Source organism: Rattus norvegicus, chromosome 13, assembly GCF_036323735.1.
Source record: "Rattus norvegicus strain BN/NHsdMcwi chromosome 13, GRCr8, whole genome shotgun sequence".
NCBI classification, from domain to species: Eukaryota; Metazoa; Chordata; class Mammalia; order Rodentia; family Muridae; genus Rattus; species Rattus norvegicus.
In genome coordinates, this window is record NC_086031.1 from 85,062,552 (window position 1) to 85,089,621 (window position 27,070).

The 27,070-nt window shown below is 47.5% G+C and overlaps 3 protein-coding genes across 3 annotated transcripts in view; 1 reads left to right on the plus strand and 2 right to left on the minus strand.

Moving 5' to 3' along the window:
* Positions 1 to 798: 798 nt before the first annotated feature.
* C13h1orf226 (similar to human chromosome 1 open reading frame 226) lies at positions 799 to 8,884 on the minus strand. The gene is made up of 3 exons (NM_001190459.2): positions 8,830 to 8,884; positions 5,111 to 5,438; positions 799 to 4,243 (listed from the first exon to the last, which is right to left on the minus strand). Exons 2-3 carry the CDS (start codon positions 5,425 to 5,427, stop codon positions 3,748 to 3,750), a joined length of 813 nt encoding a protein of 270 aa, NP_001177388.2. The 5' UTR covers positions 5,428 to 5,438; positions 8,830 to 8,884; the 3' UTR covers positions 799 to 3,747.
* Positions 8,885 to 11,390: 2,506 nt separating this feature from the next.
* On the plus strand, positions 11,391 to 15,016 carry Spata46 (spermatogenesis associated 46). The gene is made up of 2 exons (NM_001109074.1): positions 11,391 to 11,574; positions 14,410 to 15,016. The coding sequence occupies exons 1-2, from the start codon at positions 11,472 to 11,474 to the stop codon at positions 14,919 to 14,921; spliced, it is 615 nt and encodes a 204-aa protein (NP_001102544.1). The 5' UTR covers positions 11,391 to 11,471; the 3' UTR covers positions 14,922 to 15,016.
* A 2,990-nt stretch (positions 15,017 to 18,006) lies between these two features.
* Positions 18,007 to 27,070, minus strand: part of Nos1ap (nitric oxide synthase 1 adaptor protein) — a 273,184-nt gene continuing 264,120 nt past the window's right edge. Inside the window, exons 9-10 of the mRNA NM_138922.3 lie at positions 23,370 to 23,535; positions 18,007 to 21,417 (exon numbers count right to left, since the gene is read on the minus strand). Of these exons, the coding sequence (NP_620277.2) occupies positions 21,002 to 21,417; positions 23,370 to 23,535 (582 nt within the window). The 3' untranslated portion in view covers positions 18,007 to 21,001. The remainder of the gene's footprint in view (positions 21,418 to 23,369; positions 23,536 to 27,070) is intronic.

Sequence of the window (27,070 nt, forward strand, 5' to 3'; positions counted from 1 at the left end):
GTGCTGCAACCTTTAACATAGTTCCTGTTTGTGGTGACCACCAACTATAAAATTATTCTCACTGTTACTTCATAACTGTAACTTTGCTAGTTATGAATTGTAATATAAATATCTATATCTTCTGACGGTCTTGGGTGACCCCTCTAAAACAAGGGTTGCGACTCAGGTTGAGAATGCTGTTCTAGAGCAATGATTCCTCTGGATCCTGAGATCTGACATTTATGGCAAAGTTCCTCTTTAAGTCATATTCTCTCAGCAAATGACATCAAGAGCTGTCCCAGTTCAAAGCAGCCATGGGAGCAATTTCCCAAAAGTCGACAGCTTTGGGTATTGTGCTGATAGCTACTGCAAGGGAGCTGCTCTCCCTGTGGGAAGAACACACCCACGAGAATGTTGTTCCATCCATTTGTGGTGGAAGCAGGCTATGGACCCTAGGGTAAGTTCTTCAAGGAGGAGCCAATGGGCATTGTGTTTCCTTACAGATTTCCCCCAAGAAGGGCTGGACATGTGCACGTCGTACTGATGATATAGAAACAGTCATATATGGAGATCTTTACAGCAGCCAGTTATACATAAAAGGTGGTCCATCTTAACTTGCCCTTATTACTCTACATGTCTCAAGTTGGGGGTTTGTTTGTAGAACCCCCTCCTCCCCATCTCCTCCATCTCCCTCATTCCTCAGTCTTGCTGGATTGCGAAGCAAGAGGTCATGGCTCTACACCCACCCAGGTATCCCTCAGGAACGTGGGACTCTAAAACTCTCCACCAGTCAGGAGGAAAACAGACAGGCCAGCAAGACACATTCATCATTTTATTATGCAATTTCCTTCTACAAGAAAAAAAAATCTCTAAAAATATAAATATGAACTCTCTAAAAAATACTCAGAATAGAACTATAATCTTGTTCTTTCCAACAGGAGCCAAACTTGTTCTTTAAAAGATGATGGATTAAAACACATGTCTTCATATCTCTCAGAACATTCACAGATACATTTCTAGAGAGAAGTGTGGGTGGGACTAGGGAGGGGATACCTTCTTTCCATGTTTCCGGAAGCTCACTTTGTCCTCTATCAAGGTAAAGCTATGGGCTGAATAGGGTTATACAATGAGGCTGAAAAGAAGTGAAGAGAAAAAGGCCCCAAGACCCCAGCTTCTTTAAACAGACATTGAAGTCAGACCCCTCATTCTTTCCCGTTAGCCCACTTCTGTGCCACGTGAGCAAACTACCCAAAGGTCAAACCCCTAGAGGATCTAGATTCACTGTGAAGGTTGCTGTGCTGTGGTCCACACTGCTGAGATGATCGGTGAGCCTGCAGGGGTCACTATGAGCCTGCAGGGGTCACTAGCTGGAAGAGCTGATGTGGAAGCCCTCAGGAGGATTTGTTCCTGCAGGGCAACACTTAGCCCCTTAGCACCAGGCAATATCCGCAGCATCTAACAAGGCTCAGGTTCAGAGGGCCTCCTGAGGTAGCAGCATCATACCTGTAGCAGGGAGATGGCCAAGATCCTAGCAGTTGATGCGGGCACCCATGGCACCAAATCCAACAACAAGCATGAAGTCTGAAGTACTCAGAAGATCCCTCTTTAGGGTGCTTCAGACAATATGGTGGGATCTCTGGACTAACCCTGGGCCTGAGGGTATCAGCAGTATCCTGGGTGCTTAAGCAAGCCAAGCCTCATGCTGTTGGTCTTAGGCAACTACTACCTAGTCTCTGAGGAGGTCCTAGAGAGCAGTTACCTGTTGAACTTCCTATTAGAGGAGCAAACCAAGATTTTGATATGGAGAGCTTGGATTACAATGGACTTGTTCTCTGGAGAATGCTTAGACTTTCCACCCGACAGCCTGGACCCTCTGTTTTGGGTAATACTCCACATCACCGTGGGAAAACCCACAGGTTCTCAAATGCTAGCCCTAAGGACTTCTCTGACTTTAGGATCAACGTCACATCCCTGAAATGTTCTTGGAGCGAGGCACATGCGCTACATATGTCCTAACAGTCCTGATAGTCCAACCGTGCCTTCAGATGCCTGGCTGAACAAATTCTCATCTGAGAGGAAGAGATGGGAGTCTGCAGGGGACATGGGATGAAGCCTTACTTTCTGTGACAACGGAAGATGGGGTGAGAGAAGAGGGGTGGAGGGCAGAGATGGTCGAAGTCATACAACTGCTTAAGCAGGTGTGTGAGAAGGAAACCTCCATCCTAGGGATCCAGCTGCGGGAGTTAGCTCAGATGTCTGCTGGTTGGAAGGAAGGCAGCACACCAGTGATGATGAACTGGGAAGTGAGACCTGTGTGCCCCAATGTCACAGATGGGAAGCCAAGCAGGCAGAAAAGGGAAGAGCGCTGGAAGTAGGGCAAGAGGACTGCTGCATGGCCTGCCCTTGGCTGGATGCACAACCCATAGCCTCCTTGTGGGGCTCTGGTCTCCTTGTTCAAGAATAGGGATTCCTCTTCTGGCTACAAAGGCCCTTGTGACTGGGATTACTACAGAGTCTCCTGGCCACAGGAAGACAGCATGATAGGGTCCCTAAAAGAAGAGAGGGATACAAAGCAAATTAACCTGGAAGGCAGGAACCAGGGAAGGGTTGATAAGTCTTGTTGGGTCCTTACATAGATCCCGGCAGAAGCAGAGGAGGATCGCCATTACCTGAATAAAAGACAGAGGCTCGAGGTGTCTCTGGGCAGACCCGATGCTGCAGGAATTCAGGAAACTTCAGCACAAGCACAAAGAAGCAGTTTCACCAAAGACAACTGCTTTGCCTCCAAAGTCCTCACCACACTCCAGTCTCTCACATGCTCCACCCTGGCTCTCACACATACGGTTCCCAGCTCCAGGCACTGCCTCATTCTTGGTGTGGAGTGGCCTGAAAAGCTGCTCTGACTCTCGGCAATGCCCTTCTCAGTCCTCACCGTTCTCTTCCCCGTGACCTCTGCTCTTGAAGGACCATTCTGCGTTCCCACGCTCTCCTCTCTGAACATCAGAACGCTCTCTGCTGCTTCTGCAGGGGCCTGCCTACCCATCTTCACATGCACATAGCAAGGAATCCCAGCAAGGCTGCCCATACCATCATTCCCAAGTGCCTATCATCACCTAACTGGATGAAAAAAAAAACCCTGGAAACCCTGGGTGACAAGGCTCAACCTTTGAGGAAGCTCTCAGGGCCTGAAGCCTCAGAAGCACCTCCTCTGACATCAGGCCAGAAGCAGAGGAAAGATGATGGCTAGGGATCCACACTGCTCTGAGGATGAAGGGACTATAGTGAGACTGTAGTCAAGGTATCACTTTCCAGGCCAGACCCCATTGTCAAGCCCAAACCTACCATTCTTCCCTAGCTGCCTGTATTCCCTTCAAGGCAGGGAGTCCCTGGACCACTATGGAAGAAAGGGACAGGATCGGGATGGGTGGTTGGGGAGGTCAAAGGACAGACAGGTGAAGAGAATTCCTGCTAAATCCATCCTCCTGTGGCCCTGTGGGTCAGTAGGAAGCTGGAACGAGACTGAAGGAGGATGAGTTCCAGTAGCCAGCAGCCAGCAGCCAACAGAGGAGCAGGATGCAACTGAGTCCCTTTGCCATTCTGCAGACTCCTTCATTGGGACAACGTGTGACCATCTGGTCCTATGACACTTCAGATAGAGACTGGGCTCTGCTGTGCCTTCCAATGAGGAAGATGAGGGCACGGCAGAGTTGGGCTATGTGTGGCAGAGGACAAAGTGAAGAGGATGTTCAGCAGGGAAGACAAGAGATTCTACTCAAAGGACAGCAGGTCTGGGTGAAGGCCCTCATTTTCAAGGCTGGAAGTCCGTGCCTGCAGAGGGGGGCTGCTGTTCTCCCAGGACTCAGCCAGGCTGATGGGGCTCAAGCTGAGCTTGAGGCCATTTCTCTCAATGGGGCCAGGGGAGGAGGATTTCCTGCCCTCAGTTGCCTTTCGCTTGGATTCCTCCTGGCTGTTCTTGTGTATCAGGTCAGGTACCAACAAGGACACCTCACCATTGGGTAGAGCCTCTCCCTTCTCGCCCATCCCAGTGGTAGACTCTGGTCGTGAAGTGTCTGCCGAGACAGGCTGAGCAGTGGGTGGAGAGTCCTGGGCCTGTCCAGGTGACAATTCTGTCCCATATTCTAGATTGCTTAGGACGGGCTGTGACGAAATCAGCATGTCCTGGGTGGTCTTCAAGGCCCGAGGGGTTCGCTTCCGAGTTATGGGAGGTGGAGGATCCAGCAGAGGGAAGGCTTCTTGGACTGACCTGAAAGTCCATGACCATAAACACTCAGGCTTTATGGGTGATTGCATGCCAGTCTACAAACACTCTCAATTCTCTGCTCCAACTGCCCCTTCAACCACATACCACCTCCGCAGCAAGCGTTTTCTCCATTGAGGGCTTGTTCTGGGTTTAGGCTGTAGATCTTAGCAACTTCAGCCCAACAATTAGCCATGGGGCTGTTCTCTCCTCATTCAGTGTGCTCACAGTGGCACAAAGTGTTGCCTCTGTGCGGCTGGAGAAAGACTCCAGGGAGCTGAGTCATTTCAGAACCCAAGTACTGGGTCCCAATAAGGGCATATAAAGTTCATAGGCATAGGTGTTGGAATGAAGGCCCAGAAAGGAGCTATGGGATGGAGAGAAGGAGCTACATCAGGCTTCTCCCTCTCTATCAAACATACAGCAGCAGTGACAAGGAATGGCTGACAACAGAACCCATGTGGAGAGTTTCTGGGTGATATCAGGGTTCAGATTCAGTTCCAAATACTAACTTTCTGAACTTGGGCCATCTGCAAATGAAAATACACCTAAATGATAGTAGATGGTGGGTCACATCTACTGTCCCAGGAAACTGAGACAGGAGAATTGCTATGACTTTAAGGTCAGTCTGGACTGTGAGTTCCAGGCTAGCCTGGGCTACAATGTGAAACAGAGCTAAAGACATGGTACCCAGGTAGGAAGTGCTTCTCTAGTCACAAAGGCTGAAGTGGGCTCTCATGAACTCAGGCCTGTCCCTGTTTTTCTTGACAAATGTTCACCCCGTCCTTGGGCCCAATCTCTCCTGTATGCACTGTGGTTTTGCCCATGTTCCTACCTCTACAACTGGGATAATAGTGGGTCAAGAGGACTCACCTTTCATCCTCCAGCCAGGGTCCACAGGCCGCGTCTTCCCCACCAGGCATCTGGGCCTCAGCAGTCTTGTTAATCTCCATCACACCCACACTGCCCAGGCTTGAAGACTCCTTTCTCCGCAGGAGGTCATTGACCTTGGCCCCCACAGCTTTGCCCAGATTCCTAAGGTGCTGGCTGCTGCCTACCCTCAGTCCTGGTCCTCCTGGCTCTCCAGAACCAGGGGTGATGGTGCCTGGTGCTCCAGGTCTGGACAGGTGGGGGAAGGAATGGCTGGATTGGAGCTTTGGGGTAAGGGTTGTGTTCAAATTCTCAAACATGCTGTGGTCAACTGTGAACAAAGAAAGAAAGGGGGAAAAAAGAGACCCGCGTAAGTGGAGGGGAGTAGGACTCTGGACTCTGTCACTCAGCTTTCCTGGTTTTGCAATACACCCAAAGCTTATCACTCCCACAATTTTCTGGAAGCTTCCAGTAAAGATGCTTATAAACTTTCCAGGTTTTTTGGTAGTAGAACAGGAGATCAAACATTCCGGTTGTTCCCCACCCGGGTTAATCAGTGAATGGCTTCTGTCATGAAAAGCCAAGCGTATTCCTTTAAGCTAGCCTCTTCGACTTATGGCTTGACCTTTTTGGCCTTGGTGTCACCCAGGCCCTTTGAAGCAGAGAGAGAAAGGGGATGAAGCAATGAAATGTGACTGCTATGAGCACATGCTGTGCTCTCTGTCTCAGGCACTGGGTCCAAGGGGCTGCTGCACGAATGAATGGCAGATGAGGATTCTGGGTTGGGAGCTGCCTACTGAAAGCCTCAAGTGTTACACATTCTCTCATGGAATATGGGCCAGCAGCTCCTAAGTGGAGCTTCGGAGGGTAGGTGAGCTCGTGGACACAGAGGCTAGTCAGTCAGTCAGACCCAGTGTGTGGCACATGGGCAGGAACTTGCTGTTGGTGAAGCACAAATGTCCTGAGAAATCCATGCTCATCTGTTCCCTGTGAGAGCCTAGTGAAGGAGCTCATTAGGTTAGAGAGAAGCTCAGAGTAATGGTGGGCCTTATGTCAGAATACGAGTTACTGATTGACTGGAATTAGAACTCAGGCCTTCTGATCCAGCATTTAGGGCTCTTTCCTCTACCTGGGTCACGGGATAGTGATGGAAGACCATCCCTTTGGGTCCTGTGTATGGCTCGAACAGTGAGTTTGAGTGTTACCTTCCTGAGAGGGAAACATTCCCAAGGCCGAGGCCACACTTCATGCATCTTTTGTATTTGTATCTTCGACGCCATGCTTGGGTCTGTACATAGCAGATACTCAATGAGTACCTCAAATGAACTGCCCACATTCACTTTGAATTATGAAGGACAAGATGGTAGCCCTGAGGTCTGTTGAAAAGTCTGGAGCTCCAGGTTCTGAGCTGTGCTGCTCACACACTGTGCCAGATAATTTCATTTCACTTGACACAGACTAGAGTTACCAAAGAAGAAGCCTCCATTAAGAAAATGTCTCTCTAGGACAGGACCGTAAGCAAGTCTGTAGAGCATTTTCTTAATTGGTGATGGATGGATGGTACCATCTCTGGGCTGGTGGTCTTGGGTTCTATAAGGAAACAGGCTGAGCAAATCATGGGGATACACCAGTAAGCAGCATCCCTCCATGACTTCTGTGTCAGCTCCTGCCCCCAGGTTCTCACACTGTCTGAGTTACTGACCTAATTCCCTTCAGTGATATCTATGGATGTGGAGGCATATGCCAAACAAACTCTTTCCTTCCCAACTTGCTTTTGTCACAGTGTTTTACCATAAGATCAGTAACCCTAACTAAGACACACCAACTCCTGGGCATCTGTATTCTCTCTGAAAACTCAGCTACATTATCAAAGTAGACAGACTTAGAACCTGAGTTGTCTATGGCCACTGTTGTCTATCTGTCTCTGAGCTCTCACTGTTAATATGTCTGTTAAGGGTCTATCTCAGGAAGCCTTTCCTAAGATTGCCTGAGGCTAAGTCCTTACGTTCAGTCTCACTTGAATGGTACTGCTGAGCTCCAGGCAACGGGGGGTGGGAGGGGGTAATGCTTCACTTTCTGTGACTTGAGTTGAGAGATCCCAACTGGGTCAACCACCTAGACAACTTGTATTTGAAGTGTCCCTGGATAGCAGGGAGAAAGCCATGCAAAAGAGAGTCGGGACAACCTCCCTGGTCCTCACTCTGTTCCATAGGCACATTTCCTCTATGAAATGTGGGCTGGTAGCTCCTCAGGTCTCCTGGGGTGGAGCTACAGTGTGGTGAGAAGGATATATCAGGGAACTGGAGACAAGCTTCAAGCTGCCAGGACTCCAGAAATGCACCTATCACAGTGGGAGAACTCTCGGACTACCCCACAGCTGCTCCTGATCAGCCCCTTAAGAGTGTGTCTTGCCATGTTACCCACTCTGACATAATTTCCTATCATGAGCCCAAATCGTTCTCATTGTCTTTAGTTGTGGACTCTGACAGTTAGCAGAGGTGATTTGGAAATCGTTTTCACTATCCCTCCACATCCAGAAAGCGCACAGAGCAGAAAGGAAGTGCATGCAATGCCCCATGGGTGTGTGTTAGGAGCAGGAAGTTCGCTACTGTTTGTTCCACCTCATATTTCTCTAGCGGTTTCCTTATATTTTCAGAGCAAGCACACTTGTTTTTAAAAGCGGAAACACCCAAACTGCCCATCGAAGTGATCTTTAAAAGAAGAGCATCCTATTAAATGAGGAGCATCTATTCCTTTCAAAGTACACCCTTAACAAACAGCTTAGATGATGTCTCATTTGAGTTTCCTGTACTACCTCTCTACTTCTTATCCATAAGGTCTATGAAAGATTCTGAATTGCTCAGTGATTTAAGGTGAATCTATTATATGCTTTCCTTATCATTACCTCAAAATTTCTGAGAAATATATCTACATAATAGAAATATATCTACATAATAGAATGGGAAGCCCCCTTAAAAAGGGCTACAGACCCTTAAAGTACTCTTATCAACTACAAGGCCTGGTTTACGATCTTTCATAAGAATAAGCAATTAATAAATCAGTTTAGCTGAATTTGACTTTTATGAGAATTATTTTTTAAAGCAGATTTATTTAGTGTGTGTGTGTGTGTGTGTGTGTGTGTGTGTGTGTGTGTGTGTGTGTGTGTATACACTGTTGCTGTCTTCAGACACACCAGAAGAGGGCATCAGATCTCATTACAGATGGTTGTGAGCCACCATGTGGTTGCAGGGATTTGAACTCAGGACCTCTGGAAGAACAGCTGGTGCTCATAACCACTGAACCATCTCTCCGGCCCTTATGGGAATTCTTAACCACATCTCAGTGATGACCAATAGTATGAGGACATCACTCAGACTGTCTCCAGACTTGTGAAATCAGTCTCAGAAGGCACACAAGCCCTGTGGCAGTGCTTATAAGGTCAGGGTAGAAAAACACCCATCTTCTCTGCAAAGCTGGCCTCTATCTTGGGCTTCTATCGTCCCCATGATGAGCCTCTTTCCTGCTGAAGAGCCTCTCACACTCTGTCCCCTTCAGCCTCAGGACTAGAATCTTGGTGACTGAGAGAACAATGATGAGGATATGAAATGTGGTTGGATCCCAGATGGGAGGACCCCCCAAAAGCACCCCCAGAACATGCACATACTCAAGCAGAGAGGGCCATCTGGGAAGATATGTCATCCACAAGAGAGAGGGAATCTTACCTGTCCGAGAAAAGGGCTCGAAAGCAGGTGGGAAACAAATAAGAAAAAGACACATTTATGTAGTGAGCAACCACTTTTGGAGAGGTATTTCCTGTTTGCACCATCAGCAACAACTCATGAAAAAGACTGCTACACAGGGGCACGGCGAAACCCTGGAGAGCCAAGTTCCCATGAACTCTCCGATATCTAAGTCAAAACAGGCTTATGATTTCAAAACAACTGAAAGACACTGCTGCAGCCTTTCCAATTTCCTTCCTGACATTCTGGGCCCCTTTTACAAGACCTTCATATTCCTACTTGGCCACAGGGACACTTCTAAGTCCCTTGGGTCCTGTGCTAATAGCTCACATCTATATTCTTTTCACATGTAAATTGCTAGACTGTGGTCAGGAAGACATTCATACACTCTACCTCAGTCTAAAGCAACTGTATGGAAAAGCCACGTGGCAGAGGCTGCCCATTCCACAGGCAGCTGATGGAGAAGGGGATTCAAAATCACGCATCCTGACTCCCATGAGCTTCCTTTACACCATGGTGACCTAAAAAGTAATCAACAACCTCAGAGGCACCAACATAGCAAAGTTCAATTTACACTATAAACATTCTAGCACTCTAAACCAATCACTGGGAGAAACAAGAGGGAAATCGGTTCTCTCATCCCCTCACATGTTTAAGTACCTGGGAATAAATGCTCACACATGTTCTACAGGAAGGCCATAGTTGGAGCTTAGGAGCGGAGCATCTTTTGCAGCCTGTGCAAACATACTGTCCTTTACATCCAAAACACTTCTATGTATCTAAGTTAATGGGGTATGACTGTCCAGAAGAGGCGCCTGCATCTCTCTTTCAAATGTCACAATAACCTTCCATTCTTACGTATCTTTCGAGGGTGCTAGGTTGTTATACAGGGAAGGAGGCAGAGGAGAAGGCAGCCCTGGAGTCCACAGTCTCATCGGCGCACTGCCTTATAAGGGGCAAATGGGATGGAGGAAGCCACTTGCCTAAAAGAGCAGCGATAATTAGAAACAATATCCGGCTGCCAGTCTTAGGAAGTCTATGTTGAAGTTTTTAGTATAAAAGGATATAGGGTAATTTAAATAGTTCAGATATAGGGCAAGCTAAATAGTTCAGAGCGCAAATAAGCAAACGAAACACTTAAAGACTGGGAATGTTGCTCAGTGGTAGAGTGCTTACCCAGCATTTCATCCTCAATGACTGACTGGTACATGTTCACACACACACACACACACACACACACACACACACACACACACACACACACACAGACAGAGAGAGAGAGAGAGAGAGAGAGAGAGGGAGGAGGGGAACTGACAACACAAAATGGGATGAAATGTTAAAACAGGAAAATCTGGCTTCACAGTATATGGTAGAAATTTTAACTTCTGAAAATTTTAGATATTGAAATTATTTTCTAAAAAAAATATCAAAAAACATGCCCTAAACAACACAACCAGTAAAATGAGACAAGGAAAATATTGTGTGGTAGAGGCCAGGAAAATAAGGGAGAAGAACAAGGTGGTTACTCCCAGAGGAAGGAGAGTCTACCAGGGATGCTCACACAGAAGAGGTGACAGTCATAAAGAAAATAGGTGACAAGCAACACCAGTGCAAACAGCTCTCCAGTGTCTTCCTTCTTTCCGGGTATTCGCAGCCAACACAGGCCACTGAAGAATGTAAGTTAAAAAAAAAAAATCAAGCTATTAGCCCCCTTGTGAACTAGTGGCAGAGATCTCCCACTGTGTACTTCCTGCTCACTCCTCATACTTTCTTTTGCTGTGTACATAGTCCCTGGGGCCATTTCCTGAGTCACTGAAGCTTTTCTTAGAAAGTTCTTGCCTTTACCTATATCCTACAGTATATTTCTTATGTTTTCTCTAGCAATTCCACTATGTCCAGCTAGAATTTGTCTGTGATCTACTCTGAAGTGACCTTTGCATGTGGCCAAAAATTAGGTGGCTACACCCTTGCCTGTTTATTTCCAGGGCCCCTGTTTCATTAGTCTATCTGCAGAAGGTATAATCTTAAATAAAGCCACCTACGTTGGAAAGAAAAAAACTGGCTATCTTTCATGGGCAGATTCTAGTTTGTGAGATATATATATATATATATATATATATATATATATATATATATACACACACATATACATACATATATGAATGATATATCATATCATATAGAATATAGGTAGAGCCAGGAAAAAGAAAACTAGAAAAAGACCCAGAAATAATAAATATGCAAGGAAAGAGGAGAAAAGAACACACATGACACGGAAGCAGAAAGATTCCAGGAAAGGCTGTGGAGGTTGGGAGGTTACAGCGCAGTAGAGATGGAAGGGAAATCTACTAAAACACACTGTTCAAAAACTCTATTATGATCGCCAATTCTTTGTATACCAATTAAAGAGTTAAATTAAAAAGAAAACAAGCAACCACTCAAGTTTTAAAAAGGAAAAAAGTCTTGAACACAAGAAAACTACATCCACCTTTCAAACTCATAACCTAACTGAATGGAACCATGGGTTGTGATGTCAGCCGCATTCAGAATGTTCATTGCCTAGACAACCTGGCCAACCTCTCAGGAGCTGGTGTGTGACCTCCGTTATCCTGTGTGGTCAGAACATGGAGAATTTCTCACTCCTCAGCACCTCCAGACCTCGTATCTCTTCCTCTGCCCTGAGTGCTTTTCCCGACATTATGTCCTCACTTGCGACCAGCTTGCCAGGTAAATGCTGAAGTCACTAGGGCTACAAAGATGTGGGATTTCCTGTTTTAAACCTAACGGAGTTTTGTTTTAAATACATGATCTTGTCAGATCGAGCTGTAGAATCATGATTGGTTGAGAAAGTCAAATACTATAGGGCAAGAATATAAGATTTCAAAAGACTCCATTCCTGGTAAGTCTTGCTCTTTCATAATCTCTAGCAAGGGACAGTTGGGGGTACATTTGCTGTCACATTTTCCCCTAAAGCCTGTTTCTACATGAAATCTCGAGGTGACGGTCTGTCTACATAGAGAGCATGTGCTTGCATTAACTAGGTCTTAAATTGGCAAGCAGTAGGCTTGAGGATCATAGGAAGGAAGAAGGACGACACGTGAGGGCTTTTCAATGGAAGTGTGAGCCCTAGCTGTCTTTGGATACTTTGTGGGTTCTTCTTTCTTCCACCCTTCTCCACCCCCTTTCCACTCTTTCAACCCCCTAACACTAGATAGGAGAGAAAAAAGGAAAGAGAGGAAAGGAAGAACAACAAGAAATTATAAATCCTGAGAATGAAGATCAAACTTGCCCCCCAAGGAACTTGACACCCATAATCACCACGAAGTACTCTAGGGATTACTTTTCGACCCCCACTATTTCTTGCTGATTAGGGGCACTGAGTTCCTTGGGGTCCAGTTTGATCTTCATTGTCAGGATATCTAAGTTGTTCTTGTTGTTTCTTCTTTGCATAACCAGGACCAAGAGTAACCAACAACATATCTTGCCTCTTAGGGCCATTTATACATCCTCTGAAAAGTCCCTAGAATTTCAAATGACACACAATCACATATGATCTGCAGGTGGCAAAACCACACCCCTGCTAGAGCACAAGGTAAATCATAGTCAGCTGTTGTGGACAGACAGAAGCAGCCCCATACCCCACACCTGGGATTAAAATGAAAACACACTCATGCAATATTTCTGTGTTTGGTTATTTGTTTCTTGTAAAGAAACTAAAATCCCAAAATTGTCACTAGTGACCCTGGCTTGTCCATGTGAGCGAGCATGAAGTGGAAGCTGAGGAAGGCAGGTTCTGAGGGTGCCACAGATCCAATGGTCTGGAACAAGATCCTTTAGGGCAGTGGTTCTCAACCTTCCTAATGCTTCCTTTAGTCCAGTTCCTCATGTTGTGGTGACCATAAAAATATTTTCGTTACTACTTCATAAGTGTAATTTTGCTACTGTTAAGAACTGCAATGTAAGTATCCGTGTTTTCCAATGGTCTTAAGGTAACTCCTGTGAAAGGGTTGGGAGACCCCCAAAGGGGTCTCCCCTCTTAGCTGAGAACCAGCTCTAGGGATTCTCACACACACCAGACTTGAACTGCACTGCTGTGGGAGTTCTAAACATCCATTTGTCTCTACAGAGAACATTTTAAAATCTGTCTCCTAGAAGCCTAGCTATTGCCTGGGTTTAAGGCAGATCCACTTTCTCCTAGACCTACCTAGTAGCTGGGATCAAACCCAGAGCCTCGTGAATGTTTGGCAAGCATTCTACCACCCAGCTAATCCTCAACCCTAGATGCCCATAAACTTTTCTCAAGTGAACTTTGCAACAAAGGTTCACATGCCCCCTCTGACTGAAGACTTGAGATCCTACAATTGGAGTACCTAGCTTCTCATTCTCAAAAGGACCATGCAACATGCCTATGTGGGCTGTGGCCAGGGCTGCCATCCTGCAACCTGTGTCCAGAGTCCTGTGAAATTGCTATTACTCATGATAAGCAAGAGCATCAGGTGAGGGGTGGGACAAGGAGAAAGGTGTCATCTGAGGCAAATCTTCAGTACTAAGGCTTGAGACCACGGTTTTAATCCATCATGCTAGATATGACCTTTACTGTTACAACATGCCCCTGGCCTGAATAAGTCTTACAACCTGGTTTCTGGAGGGCCTTTTTGGTAGGTCTGAAGAAACTGCCCCATCTGTGACTACCTGGGAACACCACCTAGAACAGGCCTGCTGGAGTTCAAAGGTCACTGTTATGCATTAGTTTTGAGACCCATAGCACACAGAAAGTGAGTCTCTAAAAGTATGTCTTTGGGAGTCCCCTTTAAGGAATCCCAATCTTGCTCAGTTCATCACAGTTTCTTCTGTAGCCCAGACACAGTAAAAACCAGTCAGACCAGGTCAGATCCTGCTTCCCCAGGACCCAAGCAAATGTTCTGTGGCATCGGGTGTACAGCCAAGTGCCTGCAGCATGTGAGGCCTTCTCCTATTTTGGGCAGGGACATGTGGGAAGCTGAAGGGGGCATGGGCTGTACCCCTAAGGGAAGGATGTCTACAATTCCAGTCCACATGCTGACGTTGCAGCTGTGTCTCGTTCAGTAGATGCTCATGCCATGAGGGCATCTCACCTACTCAGTCCCATCTCCCAAGCTCACGTGAATAGTTAGTTTCTGTCTGAGTGGTCTATGGAGGGTTTAGGATGGGTACTGAAGCTGGAAAAATGGTTCATTGGTGGCAAATGACTATTAGATATCAATGTCTACCTATTCTTGCCTATCCTTAGAGGAGTCAGAAGTCAAGGTGTCTTTACACAGAGAAAGTTCAGTCTCCTGCCCAGATATCTGATGGCCATTTTAACCAGCAGAAAAAGAATGTGGTAGGAATGGATGTCTTAGGCTGTTTTTCCTATTCCATCAACACCTTCCTCTAAGCCATCATCAAGGCGGAACACAGATCCCTTGAGGTCTTGCCTAGTCAACTGCCTGTCGGTCTGACTCTTCTGACGCCTCCAGCCCCTTCTGGCTCCCTTTTGGCTGCCCTTAGCCCCAGACTCAGACCCTGCTCTTTCCTTTGCAGACTTGGGGGACACCCAGAATGGGGAGCAGCTGAGGCGGAACTGCACCATCTACCGACCCTGGTTCTCCCCTTACAGCTACTTCGTATGCACGGACAAAGAGAGCCACCTGGAGGCCTATGGGTTCCCAGAGGTGGACCGGGAAGAGGGCAGAGGGGATAACTGCCTTCTTGAGGATGTGGCTGAGAGTGTCTGCTCATCTTCTTCCTCCCAAGAGAACACATACCCCAGGGAGGCCAACAAGAAATCCAAGCATGGTTTGGATTCGATCACATCCCAGGACATCTTAATGGCTTCCAAGTGGCACCCAGCCCAGCAGAATGGCTACAAGTGTGCAGCCTGTTGCCGCATGTACCCCACTCTGCACTCTCTCAAGAGCCACATCAAGGGGGGTTTCAAGGAGGGTTTCAGCTGCAAAGTGTACTACCGCAAGCTCAAAACCCTCTGGGGCAAGGAGCAAAAGGCCCGGACAGGAGATAGGATCTCCTTGGGCAGCTGCCAGGCCTTCAAGTAGTCTTGCTGACATCTCAGGTAAATAGGGATGAAGCCTATTTATGCCTCTAGAGGGGTACCAATAAATTGAAATTAGTCATAGCCTTCTTTTGTCAAGTCTGGTCAGCCTCCATCATCTGCTGCTTCTCTTGGTACCTAGTGAATCTTCATCACCTTCAATCAGTGGTTGCTTAGCAACACCAGACCCACCTCTTTGCCTCCCCTTCTCTCTCTCTCTCTCTCTCTCTCTCTCTCTCTCTCTCTCTCTCTGACTCTGTCTCTGTCTCTCTCTCATGATAAACATAATTCTTGGAGTTTGAGAATATCCTCTAAGTGGCTGGCTGTTAAATCGAGGTGGCCAGACTAGCAGTGACGAGAACTAATAAAAGACCAAGTTTCTACTCCCTCCATCAGCTTTTGCCCTATCCAGCCTCCAAGGTGACTCTGAAGCCGCAAGTATGTAAACAGCACTACTCCATGATGCTGGTCTACAGGCTTAGTCCTCACCCATACCCAGGATAAAGGTCAGAGAAAGAATTCCTGCAGTTTAAACACATCTTAGATATTAACCTTTCGAGGCTAGTAAACCTGTGGAAAAGGCAAGATGGCTCCGATCATAAGCTAGGAAGGAGACAAGGAGGGTGGGCTATTGCCACCATGTGTACCACAACTGCTATTCAGAGTGGGTATCTCTTGCTGAAGCAGACACAGTCATGCTTACTCCAGGAGATCTCTTTCCATGGCTAGTTTCCATGGGCAGGTACATGTGACAATACTACATGCTGTCACCACATAATGTACCAGTTGGACAGTCCTGACCTTTACTTCATTTTAGGGCAACCCTCTCTGCCAACCTGAAGTAGAAAGATGACTTGGCATTTCCTCTCAGGGAACGGGTATCAGTTGTTTTTCAGTCTTTGCCTCCCCCAAGAGTGGGTCAGTGTTTGCAGGTTCCTCCTTTGTCTGCCCCGTGATGCATGGCCATGTCTCTTCCTGGAGCCTGACTTTGGGTCTTAGCAGAGCTGCTTCTGTTTATCGTTGTGTTATCAAAATACTGTGTCTAGCTCTTATGTTTCCCCAGCATGAGAAATGCTGTGTTCACATCCCTGTCACTTAGCATACCATGAGGGCAACCCCGATTCACCATTAGTCCCTGCTTTCCAGGGCCTTTTCTGTGCCCTCTCTGCCTAGCAAGAGTCCAGAGTCTGTCAGGCTCAAGAGCTGGAATTTGCAGGTCACAACCTGGCCACTCAGAAGCTAGGTGGTGTCTAGGCAACCTTGACATCCATGGATACCATTCCCCACGGGAGAGAGAAGTGACTGGTGAGCCTTACTGGTACCTACTCTTTTTTTTTTTTTTTAAACTGGAAAAGCCACTGAACTCAGGAAGGTGGCGTCTTACATGTGCGACTGTGCACATGTGTCCTGGTCCTTTGATACGGTTCTTTGGCAAGTACAGCGAGAAGCATAGACGGCAGAGGCCCCTCTCAGTTTCACCACCGCCTGAGAAACTGGCTCCTAATCCTCCATCAACCCTATGTTCCTTGCTCCAGGGTCTCTCTGTATCACATTTCCTCAACAGCCAAGAGGAAAAGCAGCTGCTGGGCAAGGGTGAGAAGGTGTGGGGGTGTGTGGGTGTATGGGTAAGGGGCAGGGGCACACCACAGCATATATTCATCACTATCCAGACAGTGTCCAGTATCTTCTCACTAGGGACAGGAAGGTGCTTCCCACATTTTGCATTTAATGTAGCAGGTGTCATCATAGCCCCAGGAACATTTCTGGAACAGAGCTCCATGCAGTTTTAGCACACAGGAAAGGGTGCCCAGAAGACACCTGGACCTACCAGCATGGGAGTGTGCAGAAGGCAGCACTCTAAATACAAACTTTACCCTGAGGCACCGGAACTCTCTGCTGAGGCTTTTAGAAGGCTCTTACATGCTCTCATGCAAGTTGCAAGTGGTATATACCATTCCAGCGTAAGGTGAGAAAAACTGATTAGTTCGCTTCACTGTCAGAGAAGAATGAGCAGCGTACAAGCCTCGTAGCCTCCCCAGCCTTTCTTTTGCCTTCCAAACAGCCTAAAGTCCTCATTTGGGGAAGTCAGAAAAGCTTCCCGAATGGGCTGCACTGTGAGACTCTGCAGACCATTTCTGGAATGTTCTTTCTGCTCTCTCATTACTGCTCTACCCTGGGAAGCCCATGTTCCCATGTACCAGGATTCCTCTGTGAATCCTTGGTGCTATGATCTGTCTAGGAAGATATGGAGGGGGAGGCTATGCTGTTCCCTGTAAAAACTTGGTTGGAACGGGCCCATGTGGGCAACTACCAAACAGAGATCTCAGACACTGAGTCCAGGCGTCAATAAATGAAACGGTCTTGATCATAGTGTGGAAGAAACAATGGCATAGTGGTTTGGTGCTGGAACCCACTGCTACTACTGTCATGTCCTAATGGCATCACAAATCTGAAAACACTGGGGGCGGGGTCAGAAGAGTCCAAAAAACTGGATGTCAGCTAGGGCGCTGCAATCCGTTTTAATGGCCTTAGTTTGGATAACTCCTCCTCACGATTGTCCTATGTGTGGTAGGATCCCTGATTTCTGCCCTCTGTATTCCTAAAGCATCCATCTCCTAGCTGTGAGAGAGGATGAAGTATCCAGACACTGTCAAATGTCCTCCAGGGAAACGAATTTACTTCCCATTAATACCAGTGGATAGCTTAACCCTGCAGGGCTGGTCTGGTCTATATGCCATGCCATGGAGGATCCCCCTTGCTCTTCTCCTCTGAGAAATATGAATTCATTCATTCATTCTCTTCCTTCCTTCCTTCCTTCCTTCCTTCCTTCCTTCCTTCCTTCCTTCCTTTTTCCCCAGACAGGATTCTTTCTATGTATCCCTGGCTGGATCTGTAGACCAGGCTGGCCTTGAACTGACAGAGATCCACTTGCCCCTGCCTACCGATTTAAGGGCGTGGGCCACCACTGCCCAGTGCGAATTCTTTCTATATCGTGTCCCGGAGCTGATGATACTTGGTCAGGAGGTAGGTACAAGGGACGAGGACAGAAGAAGCAGGTTAAATAGAAGAAGTAGAGACAATGGGAAAGCTTTGAGAAATAAGAAAGGTTTATTTAGCAAAAGCCACTAACTAGTGACAACATCCCAGGGTAAGTGCACTTACATCAACAGAACCGTTTCCCAGAGAGCTGACCCAACAGTTAAGGACAAAACAGTTTTAGGAAGCAGGAGGCTAGGATAGGTGGGAGGGAGGAGGGAGAAGGGAGGAGAACAGTCGAGCAAAGAGCAAATAAAGGAACACAATCCGGAAACAAGGTCAGCTGAGAGTCAGGAAGGTTTTCACAGATAGCATCAGTAAAAGCAGGAATGTAAGGAATGCAGTTTCCGGTTCCCACGTGCCGTCCATCCTGTGCAGAGAAGATCTGTCCTGCCTCTGCGACTGCAAAGCCTTGTATGCCCAAGAGTTTTCCTGCACCTGGGGTGGGCATCACTAAGGAACCCCTGATGTTCATGTGTCCTCCACACAGGGCAGAGTAGAAGGGTGAAAAGGAGGAAGGCAGCGTTGAGTTAGCAGCGCAAGAAGCAAAGAAGGGTGCAGCTGTTGTTGGGGACCTGGGTCTGCGGCATTCCCTGTCCTGTCTGTTGGCCTAAATGGATGGTCGGTGGCTGGTGACCTCATAAGGCCCCTAGATCTGCTCTTTGTTTCCCATCTCCACAGACCAAGTGTGTCCAGATTCGGGTCTTACTGGGGAGGATATGGCACACAAATGGATTCTCCAGGGAAGTCTTAATCAGGGAAAGGGGAGGGTCAAAGAAGACAGAAACCAAGGGCAAAGTCTTCCATGAGTCTCAAGTCATCGTCTACCCATCCATTAGACATGTTTCCAACCCTTCCATATCTTCCATTCCCTCCTCTTTCCTTTCCAGGGCTTTAAGAACCAGTATCCTACCCACACACTGCTTCACTCTATCCTACAAACCCTTTCCACCCACAATCCACACACTTCTACTTGTTTCTGATTTTACTCTCAGCTCCCGCTCACAGGAAGTAGACCTTGAAGAAACAGACCACCCACTCCCTCAGATACACAAAAGCCTAGACTCCAGGACCTTCGATCCTGGATTGGAATTGAGTAAATTCTGCTCAGCCTATCTTGAATCCCGCCACATATCTGCCCCTTCAGTGTTGTGGACCTCACACCTGGAATTCTCCCTTCCCTGTGTATCTGGATATCCTTCTGATGGTTAATTAGAAAATCAACAAACAGAATTCTACCTTGTCAACAAAATCAGGTTGGGAAAAGGATACAATTCTACTGTTTATCTGAACACCCTGGAGAATCTTTCTAGTCACTTCTCAGAAGTCTAAAAGCATGTCCACAACACGCACAAACACATACACACACACACACACACACACACACCACGCGCACACCACACACACACACCACACACACCACACACACACACACACACACACACACACACACACACACACATACACACACGCCACCCCATTCTATTACTATTGACACCCCCATGCACTAGGGAGTAAAGATAACAAAGCTTTGTTAATTTCCTTTAACAATGACTACACTGTGGCTATAAAAAGGGCCATGCTTGCATTTAGATACATTTCAAAGCAAAGCTGGGGTTGAAGAACTCCATTGGGGGAACTCCATCCTTTCCCTCTGATAACACTGCGGTTTGGCCTACAGTTTGTCCAGGATGAACATGACCTCCTCCCCACATCATATGACTTTGAACATGTGTCAGCTTTCTCTTCAGGGGTTGAAAATCTATTCACCAGTTAAGGTCTTATGGGGGAAAAGGAACTTTTCTCATTGGCCTAGCCAGCCTATTATTGAGTGGAGACCCCCTAGGCAAGGCCTAGATGGCAAGAGATTAAAGTTGCACTTTTAACTCTTGTGCTCAAGGCACGCACCTGCAGAGAAACAGGCTGGGGTGGCACAGCTGTGGTCCCTGATCTCATCTAAGTGGCAGTGATTCTTAAGGATAGACGGTCTCAGCTATCAGCTTATGTCCATTTCTTTCTTTCTTTCTTTTTCTTTTTCTCAGTAAAAACTGACCACTACTGCCCAGTGGAGGGGACAGGTAGAGAGAGGTAAGGCAGGGGGTTCTGGGTCTCTGAGACTTACACAAAGGCATAGTACTGTCAAAGCTTAGGCAGGCACAGCCCCTGAGGCAAGAAAAGGGGATATTATGATAGTTCTTAGCCTCGTTTATATGAGCTGGGTTGCAGGCAGGAGATGGGTAAGGGGCATGGTTTCCAAACTGAAGAATCACACCTACATGAGCTGCCACAACTGTCATCAGCACTCCTAGGCTAACCCTTCTCTAGGCTAACCCTCCCCTAGGCTAACCCTCCCCAGGCTCTCCCTGCAGGGTCCTCAATCCTATTCATACTCCTAGCTTCCTCAGAAGCAACATCCAACACCCCACTTAGAGTAAATTCCTAGTTTATTCACTGTGACTTGTGACTGCTGTCACCTCCATGCTCACTGAATGGCAGAGTCTCAATTTCCCAGCAGTGAGGGAAATCCTCCAACCTCTCTGATCTCAGCCAGGGCCTGGGGAAGGAATTCTCCTACAGCTTAAGGGAGGGTTAGGCAACTTGTAGCATCCTGATATCCAAAACAAAGTACGTGAGACGGTATCAATGGCTTCCATTTATGATCTGCACCACAGAGACAGGAGAGTGTAGGCCACTGAGACATCACGGACAGATTGAGTAGAACCTGACTATAACGGTGGGAGCAACAGGCCTTCCAGAACTGTGATTCTGAAGGCGGACCCATCCCAAGGTCCTGGGTTCTGGAAAGCCCTGCTTCCGTCCCATTCAGTCATTAGCAGAATACAGGTGCTGATTCCTGTGTCTAGGAATCCATTTTCTTCCCTGCTTTACCTTCCAAAGCAAAATCCCAACCCTCTTCTGAAACCCTACACTCTCAGCCCTGGGTGTTTTTCTCAGCGGTGCTTTCCCCTGGGCTTCCCCAGCCGGGGACAGGCAGACTTGACCCCCTTGGCATCATGCTGCCACCTTCACTAGCTCCTTGCCCTGCACCTACACGGCGATCTCATCATCCAAACTGTCACCCAACTCCTGCCGCTGTAGGACATTGAGCAGGCGTGGCAGCTCTTCCTGCGACCACGAGTCACGCTCCTCGCTTTCGTCTGTGTTGGACTCATACTCTGAGGCGATGCCTGACTCTCGGAACTTGATGAGCTCCAGGCCACCTAGGAGCGGCTCACCCTGTGCCATCGGCTGGTTATCCTCGGCTGGGAGGAAACGAAAGCACTCCAGCTTCACCAAGCAGTCACGCCTACCTAAGGGGCTGCCCACTGGGTGGGCAAAGTCAGCCAAGCCAGCGCCCAGCAGTGGTGAGTGTAGGTCCTCTGGCTTAGGAGTGGTGGATTCACAGAGCACAGGCAGGGCACCTGAACGGAAGGTGATCTCCAGCAAGCTGTCCTGGGAGCCCACTGCAGGGAAACAAAAGGCAAGAGAGGCAGGGTTAGGCAAGACTTCAAACGTGAGCCCCTCCATTAACCCCCGTAGCATGGAAAGGCCTGGTTCTGACAACTTCAGTTCCTGAAAGGGTCCTCACCGACTAACTCTGTGGCCCTGCTGAGAGGTTTATAGATTGACCCAGCACTCCTTCCCTTCTACCCCTGAAGCATCAGATGCACCCGGCTTGCAGTAGAACAGCTTTCAGAGAGTTGGGAAGACTCCTGAACACCCTGTGTGGATTTGTGATGGAGATTGGGGTGGGGATACTAACCCAGCCACAGTCCAAGTAAGGGGTAACAGTGGAAACTTGTAAGAGAAGAAAGTGGACACTGGCTTACACACAGGGCCCAGCTATACCTTTCAGATGCTCAGCCCTGTGTCTTTCTACTGCTGAGGAACCTCAATGGGCTGGACTGTAAGCTAAGGAGGTAGTGTAGGGTGATGTCGATATGCAGGTAAGGGCTGGCCCCAGTTAGGTTAAGGTCTTGATTGGACAGTAATAAAAATAAGGTGGGGACAAAGTTTTGTAAGGCGGGAGAGAAGGATAAAGGAAGGAGAATCAAGATGGAGATGGGGGTAGGGGGAGGACCCAGATCTAGGTAGTCGGGATGGATTTCTGTGGACAAATTTATCTTGTCCTAGGTGGGCGGTTTATATCCTTGTCAATTGGTTGTAAGCTTATTGTGTGGATGTATTGTGGATTGAGAATGTAACATATAAATCTGATTGTTGGGTTACAGTCTGTTGAGTCCTGACTTTAATGGGTTTTGGGAGTTTATACCATAACTATTAGGGGGTGGATGTTAGAAAAGTGAACAGAGTCCACAGTAAGAGAGCCACGAGATAGGCAGTCTCTGTACGAAACTGGTGTGGCAGCGACCCGCCTAAATCAGGGAGTACTTGGGGGCTGCGTGGAGCTGCCGAGATAAATTAGTGCTAATTTCAGTGACCCACTGGAGTCTGAACTAGCAAGGAATTGGACCGCAGGGCTATGGGCAGGAATTGGTTTTGCTATTGTTTTATTTTTACTGCAACAGGGTAGCTTGAGGGAACTACCAGTATAATTAGAAAACATTAGATTTGCAATGACTAAGTGTGAGCCTAGGCTTCACTCACTGTTTGCTAACTGTGTGACTCTGAGCAACGTATTAAACCTCCTGAGCGTGCTTCCTCAGTTGTGCAAGGGGTGTAACAGCATCTACCACTCACAGAGAATAAGTGAGCTTACATATTTTAAAAATACTATCACAATTATGTTTGTAGTAGCTGATCAACAGGGATTTGTTGGACCACAGTTAAGATAGTCTTCAAGCATACCCAGAACTACCCATAGGCAAGTTTATGATGAAGTGGACCTAGACTGCCTATTGCTTCCCAGTTCAGATGCCAGGTACCTGGTATACAGGCAGCAAAGAATCTCAGACCAGGGACTATACAGTTACTGTCACCCTAGTTATAATTACTCTGCCACCTTATCGATTAAATGGATATACATTTCTCTGTGCATCAGAACAGTGAGTGAACTTTATAGTGCAGAGAATCAACTATGGAAGAGTTTGTAGGTCCCACAGAGCTCAGAGAATGATGCCTCATGTGTGGACTCAGTATATTTTCAATGGGAAATCCCTCCGAGGAAGAAATGGACTTTTTTTTTGGCTAAGGAGAGAGCAGATGAATATGGCCGTATCTCCCAGGGACCTTCACCGTCAAGTTTGAGTAGAAGATAGGAGGTAGACAAGATGTCCTCTGGTTCTGTGGTTCTATAGTTTATGAGATGTGAAGACTAATAACAATGTTGACTATGTTCTGTTGAAATACTAAGGCACTATCAAGGTTCCAAGCACAGCATCCCCGGGCTCATGGGAATAACTCGGTTTAGGAAGCTCAGACACAGGTGCCAAGGCTAGACGGGCCCCTGGCTTACTGGTGCTCTGTCCTGACAGCTTCAGTTCCAGCTCCTGCACCTGCTTAACCAGCAGAGAGATGTGCTGAAGCATGTCTTTGTTCTGTAGCAGGAGCTGGTGCACTCGTGCCTGGGCCTCCAGCCGTGCCGCAGCCTCAGCAGCCAACTGATCCTTCAGCAAGTGAACCTGGCGAGAAGAGGAGGCGCGGAGACAGAGAGGAGAAGGGACAGAGAAAAGAGAGGGACATTAATGCAAATGACAGTGGCCAATGCATGGCCAGGACCAGAGATACCCCTTTCCACACACAATTTGAGATGAAGAAACCCTGCATGGAAAACTGGGCACTTGGGTTTGTAATTTTGAAAACAAAAATAGCCAAGAGAAGATAGGTCAAAGGCCCTGTGGACCTCTCTATATACATCGAGGGGCCATGATGTGTCGCCTAGGCACCATTCTGGGTCCTATGCCAAGTGCAAGATATAGTGAAGACATTTTCACTTCCTATGGGTAAACTAACCTAAATCTTCATTTTAAGAACCCATTTAGGTCCAACACAGCATACTTTTCTAACTAACTTCATTCTGTTTGAGACAGGATCTTGATATATAGACTTAGCTGACCTGTTACTGGTTACACAGACCAGGCTGGTCTTGAACTTGCAGTCATCAACTTGTTCCTACCTCCGTTGCTATGATTCCAGCCATGACACCCAACTTTACCCGTAATTTTTTTAAAAACAAAAGTAACCGGGTATGGTGGGTACATGCTGTAATCCTAATACTTGGAAAACAGAAGGACAATTTTGAGGCCAGTCTAGTCTATATAGCAACTTCCAGGCCAGTTGGAAATACCTAACAAGACCCTGTCTCAAATCAATTAAAAAATAAAATGACTAGCTAATATATTGACTCGATTGTCACAACATCCCCCCGCCCCTGCTGCCTATAATCTTATCTTTCCTTCCCATTTCCTGAACATCATCAGTGCAGTAAGACACGGGAGGTAGAACTCTACTGCTATTAGTGAGCTGGTTATATTAAAGCAAGTCTTCTTATGTTCGGGTACCAGCTATTCTGTCTTCCTATTCTCTTCTTATTCCCAATGGACGCCCGCAGAGCCTTGATTCCTTCCTGGGAGGGGCTAAATGTTTATTGAGTGACCTACAGAAGTGTTCTTCTGACAACCATAAAAAGGCTGAGGTTATTATAGTGAACACCTCATTTATTCATATCCTTGTGGTACAGGGACCAGCCATGGCACAGCCAACAGGCTCTATGCCAATGGTGCTTACATGACCGGTCATTCCTGGTGAATTTCACCTTGGAGGTGAAACGAGTTGAAAGGAGACGGGGAAGTTATACCCTGGACTCTGGCTTCAAGAAAATAGGCACAAGATCATTGTTTACACAAATTGTGCTTGGAAGTGGACCAGGAGGATTTTAGAAGGCTCTGGAGAAAGGATGAGTTTGGTCACCAGGAACCAAGTCAGACTATAGGGAAGATGGTTTTCCTGATCCTAAACCATGGTGTTGACAAAGAACCAGTGTGTCTTGGATGTGGGGTGGAGAAGAAAACAGGATGAGGGGAAGCATTCGCTGGCTCCTCTTCAGGCAAAATGCTTTTGATTTCTGAAAAGCAGTATGCTGTAGAAATTCACATTTTGCTGAGGCTAACCAAGGCATCTATAGGCTTCCACATCTTTCTTCTCGGGACACAGTGCTAAGAAAATCTACATTTGGGTATAGTGGGCGCTTCCTTCTCTGTCCAGGTCTTAAGACCTGACCTTGCAGTTGGCTCTGCTTTGAACTGAGCAGAGCCACTAATGAGATTTACTGCCACGTTCCATTAGTGGAACCTTGAGGTTGGGCTCATCCTTCCCCAGGGAGAAGATGCCTAATGAGTCCAAAGACAATCTGTCCTCCAGAAAGGACTGCTGAGGACAGAGCTCTCATCCTGCTCAGGACGCTGCCCCCTTTGCTCTTTCACATTCACAGGAGGGATCTGAAGAGGGGTGAGACCAGGAAAGGATGTGTCAGTGACCTTGTAGCCTGAGTTTCTGGTGTTAAGTGGCTATGACATCTGTAGCTTCCTTGGAAACTGAGGCACGGAGAAATTTCACTTGGGAGTCCCCTACATCCTACTGAATCTAAGAAACAGGGAAATGGCTGAGGGAAACCCCTACCTGTACCCCGCCCCCCACCACAGGACAGGCAAGCTTAAAACCCTACTGGCCGGTACTGTTACTTACATGAAATAAGTACCTTTGACAGGAATCTACCCTCTAGTGAGGGTACTCTATTCTCACTTTTTACTTTTGTTGAAAGCAAATAGAAGTGTAAGAGAGAAATATGGGACACGGCTGCACATCATTAATTAGCATCTGTTATGGGCTGCCTACACGTGTACCTGCTACACCCTCGGCCACCAGCATCCCAACAGAATAGACCATTAGGAAGCAAGCATGGGGCCGGCAGCTGCGGGATTGGAGTCTTTGCTTCTGAGACAACTACTGGCAATTTTCTCTGGGCCTCCGCTGCCAGAGAGCTGGCTAGTGGTTGAGACAGTTGATTCTGCATTCAGAGAGACCTTTGTAAACACTAGGGGATCACTTGCTAAAGAGTCACTGAGGAAAGTCCTCAGATCCCCATATAGTGACATCTAAAACTTAGGAAAGGAGAACAAGAAAAAAAAGTAGTTCCTTCTTGCAGAAATTAGGCGAGATGCTTCTTGGGCAGGTGTCCAAGTTCCAAAGGCGGAGCGCCATCAACCCCTGAGAGACGACCCTCGAATCCTATGCTTGTGGTAAAACCCATTGACATTAAGTGCCATGAGCAAACACCCCAGAATGTAAGTGCCCCTCATCCCAGATTACATAAGGAGTTCACCTCTGCAAGCGCAGAGCTGTATCCTTGCAGATGTTTTCAAGCCCCACAAGCACAGAAACGACATACGGCTATCACTGCCCCAGCCAGCACTAATGAGCCACCTGCTTCAGCAGCCATTAGTGGCATCAGGCACGAGGACCAGAAGTCTGAGCTGCGGAGCCAACCCCAGGCCAAGTGAGGACAGCGCAGCTTAGACATCTTCAGACACTGAAGCTGAGTTTATATGGACTTGGAGAATCAAAATCAGGTAGTGTTAGCTTTACCCTTGGTTTGGGCTCTGTTTCTCAATGTGGGACAGGAAGAGAAGGTATACCACCTTCTCTCCCCTCCCCACCCCCAGTCATAGACAAAGAATTTAACATCTTTTCACAAAACTGCCCATGGTACTTTTTACATTGCCTTGAGCACTGACTGTCCCACTCAGACTAAGCTGGTGGCACAGACACAGCGAGGTGGCTCGAAGTCACATGTAGAGTTGCAGTCGAGCTCTGCACCCCAACCCAGAACAACATGTACAACACCAACCCTGATCCCTCCAGCTCTGCACCACTCCCCAAACTCTGACACTCACCCTCAACCCACCCGGCCACCTCAGACCACTGCCCCACTCACTCACTCTCCGGCCTACTTGCCTGGACTCCAGCTCCTCCATCAGAAGTGGGGGCAGGGCCAGGCTGAAGTTAGGGAGTGGCAGGCACATGGAAATGGCAGTGGAGACAACCAGAGCAATTGGCGGCCCCTGCCTCCCACCCCCTTCCTCATACCAGACGGAAGCAGAGGCAGGCAAATGCTGTCTCAGCATGCATATGCCAGGGACGTGGGCAGGGAGGGGGACA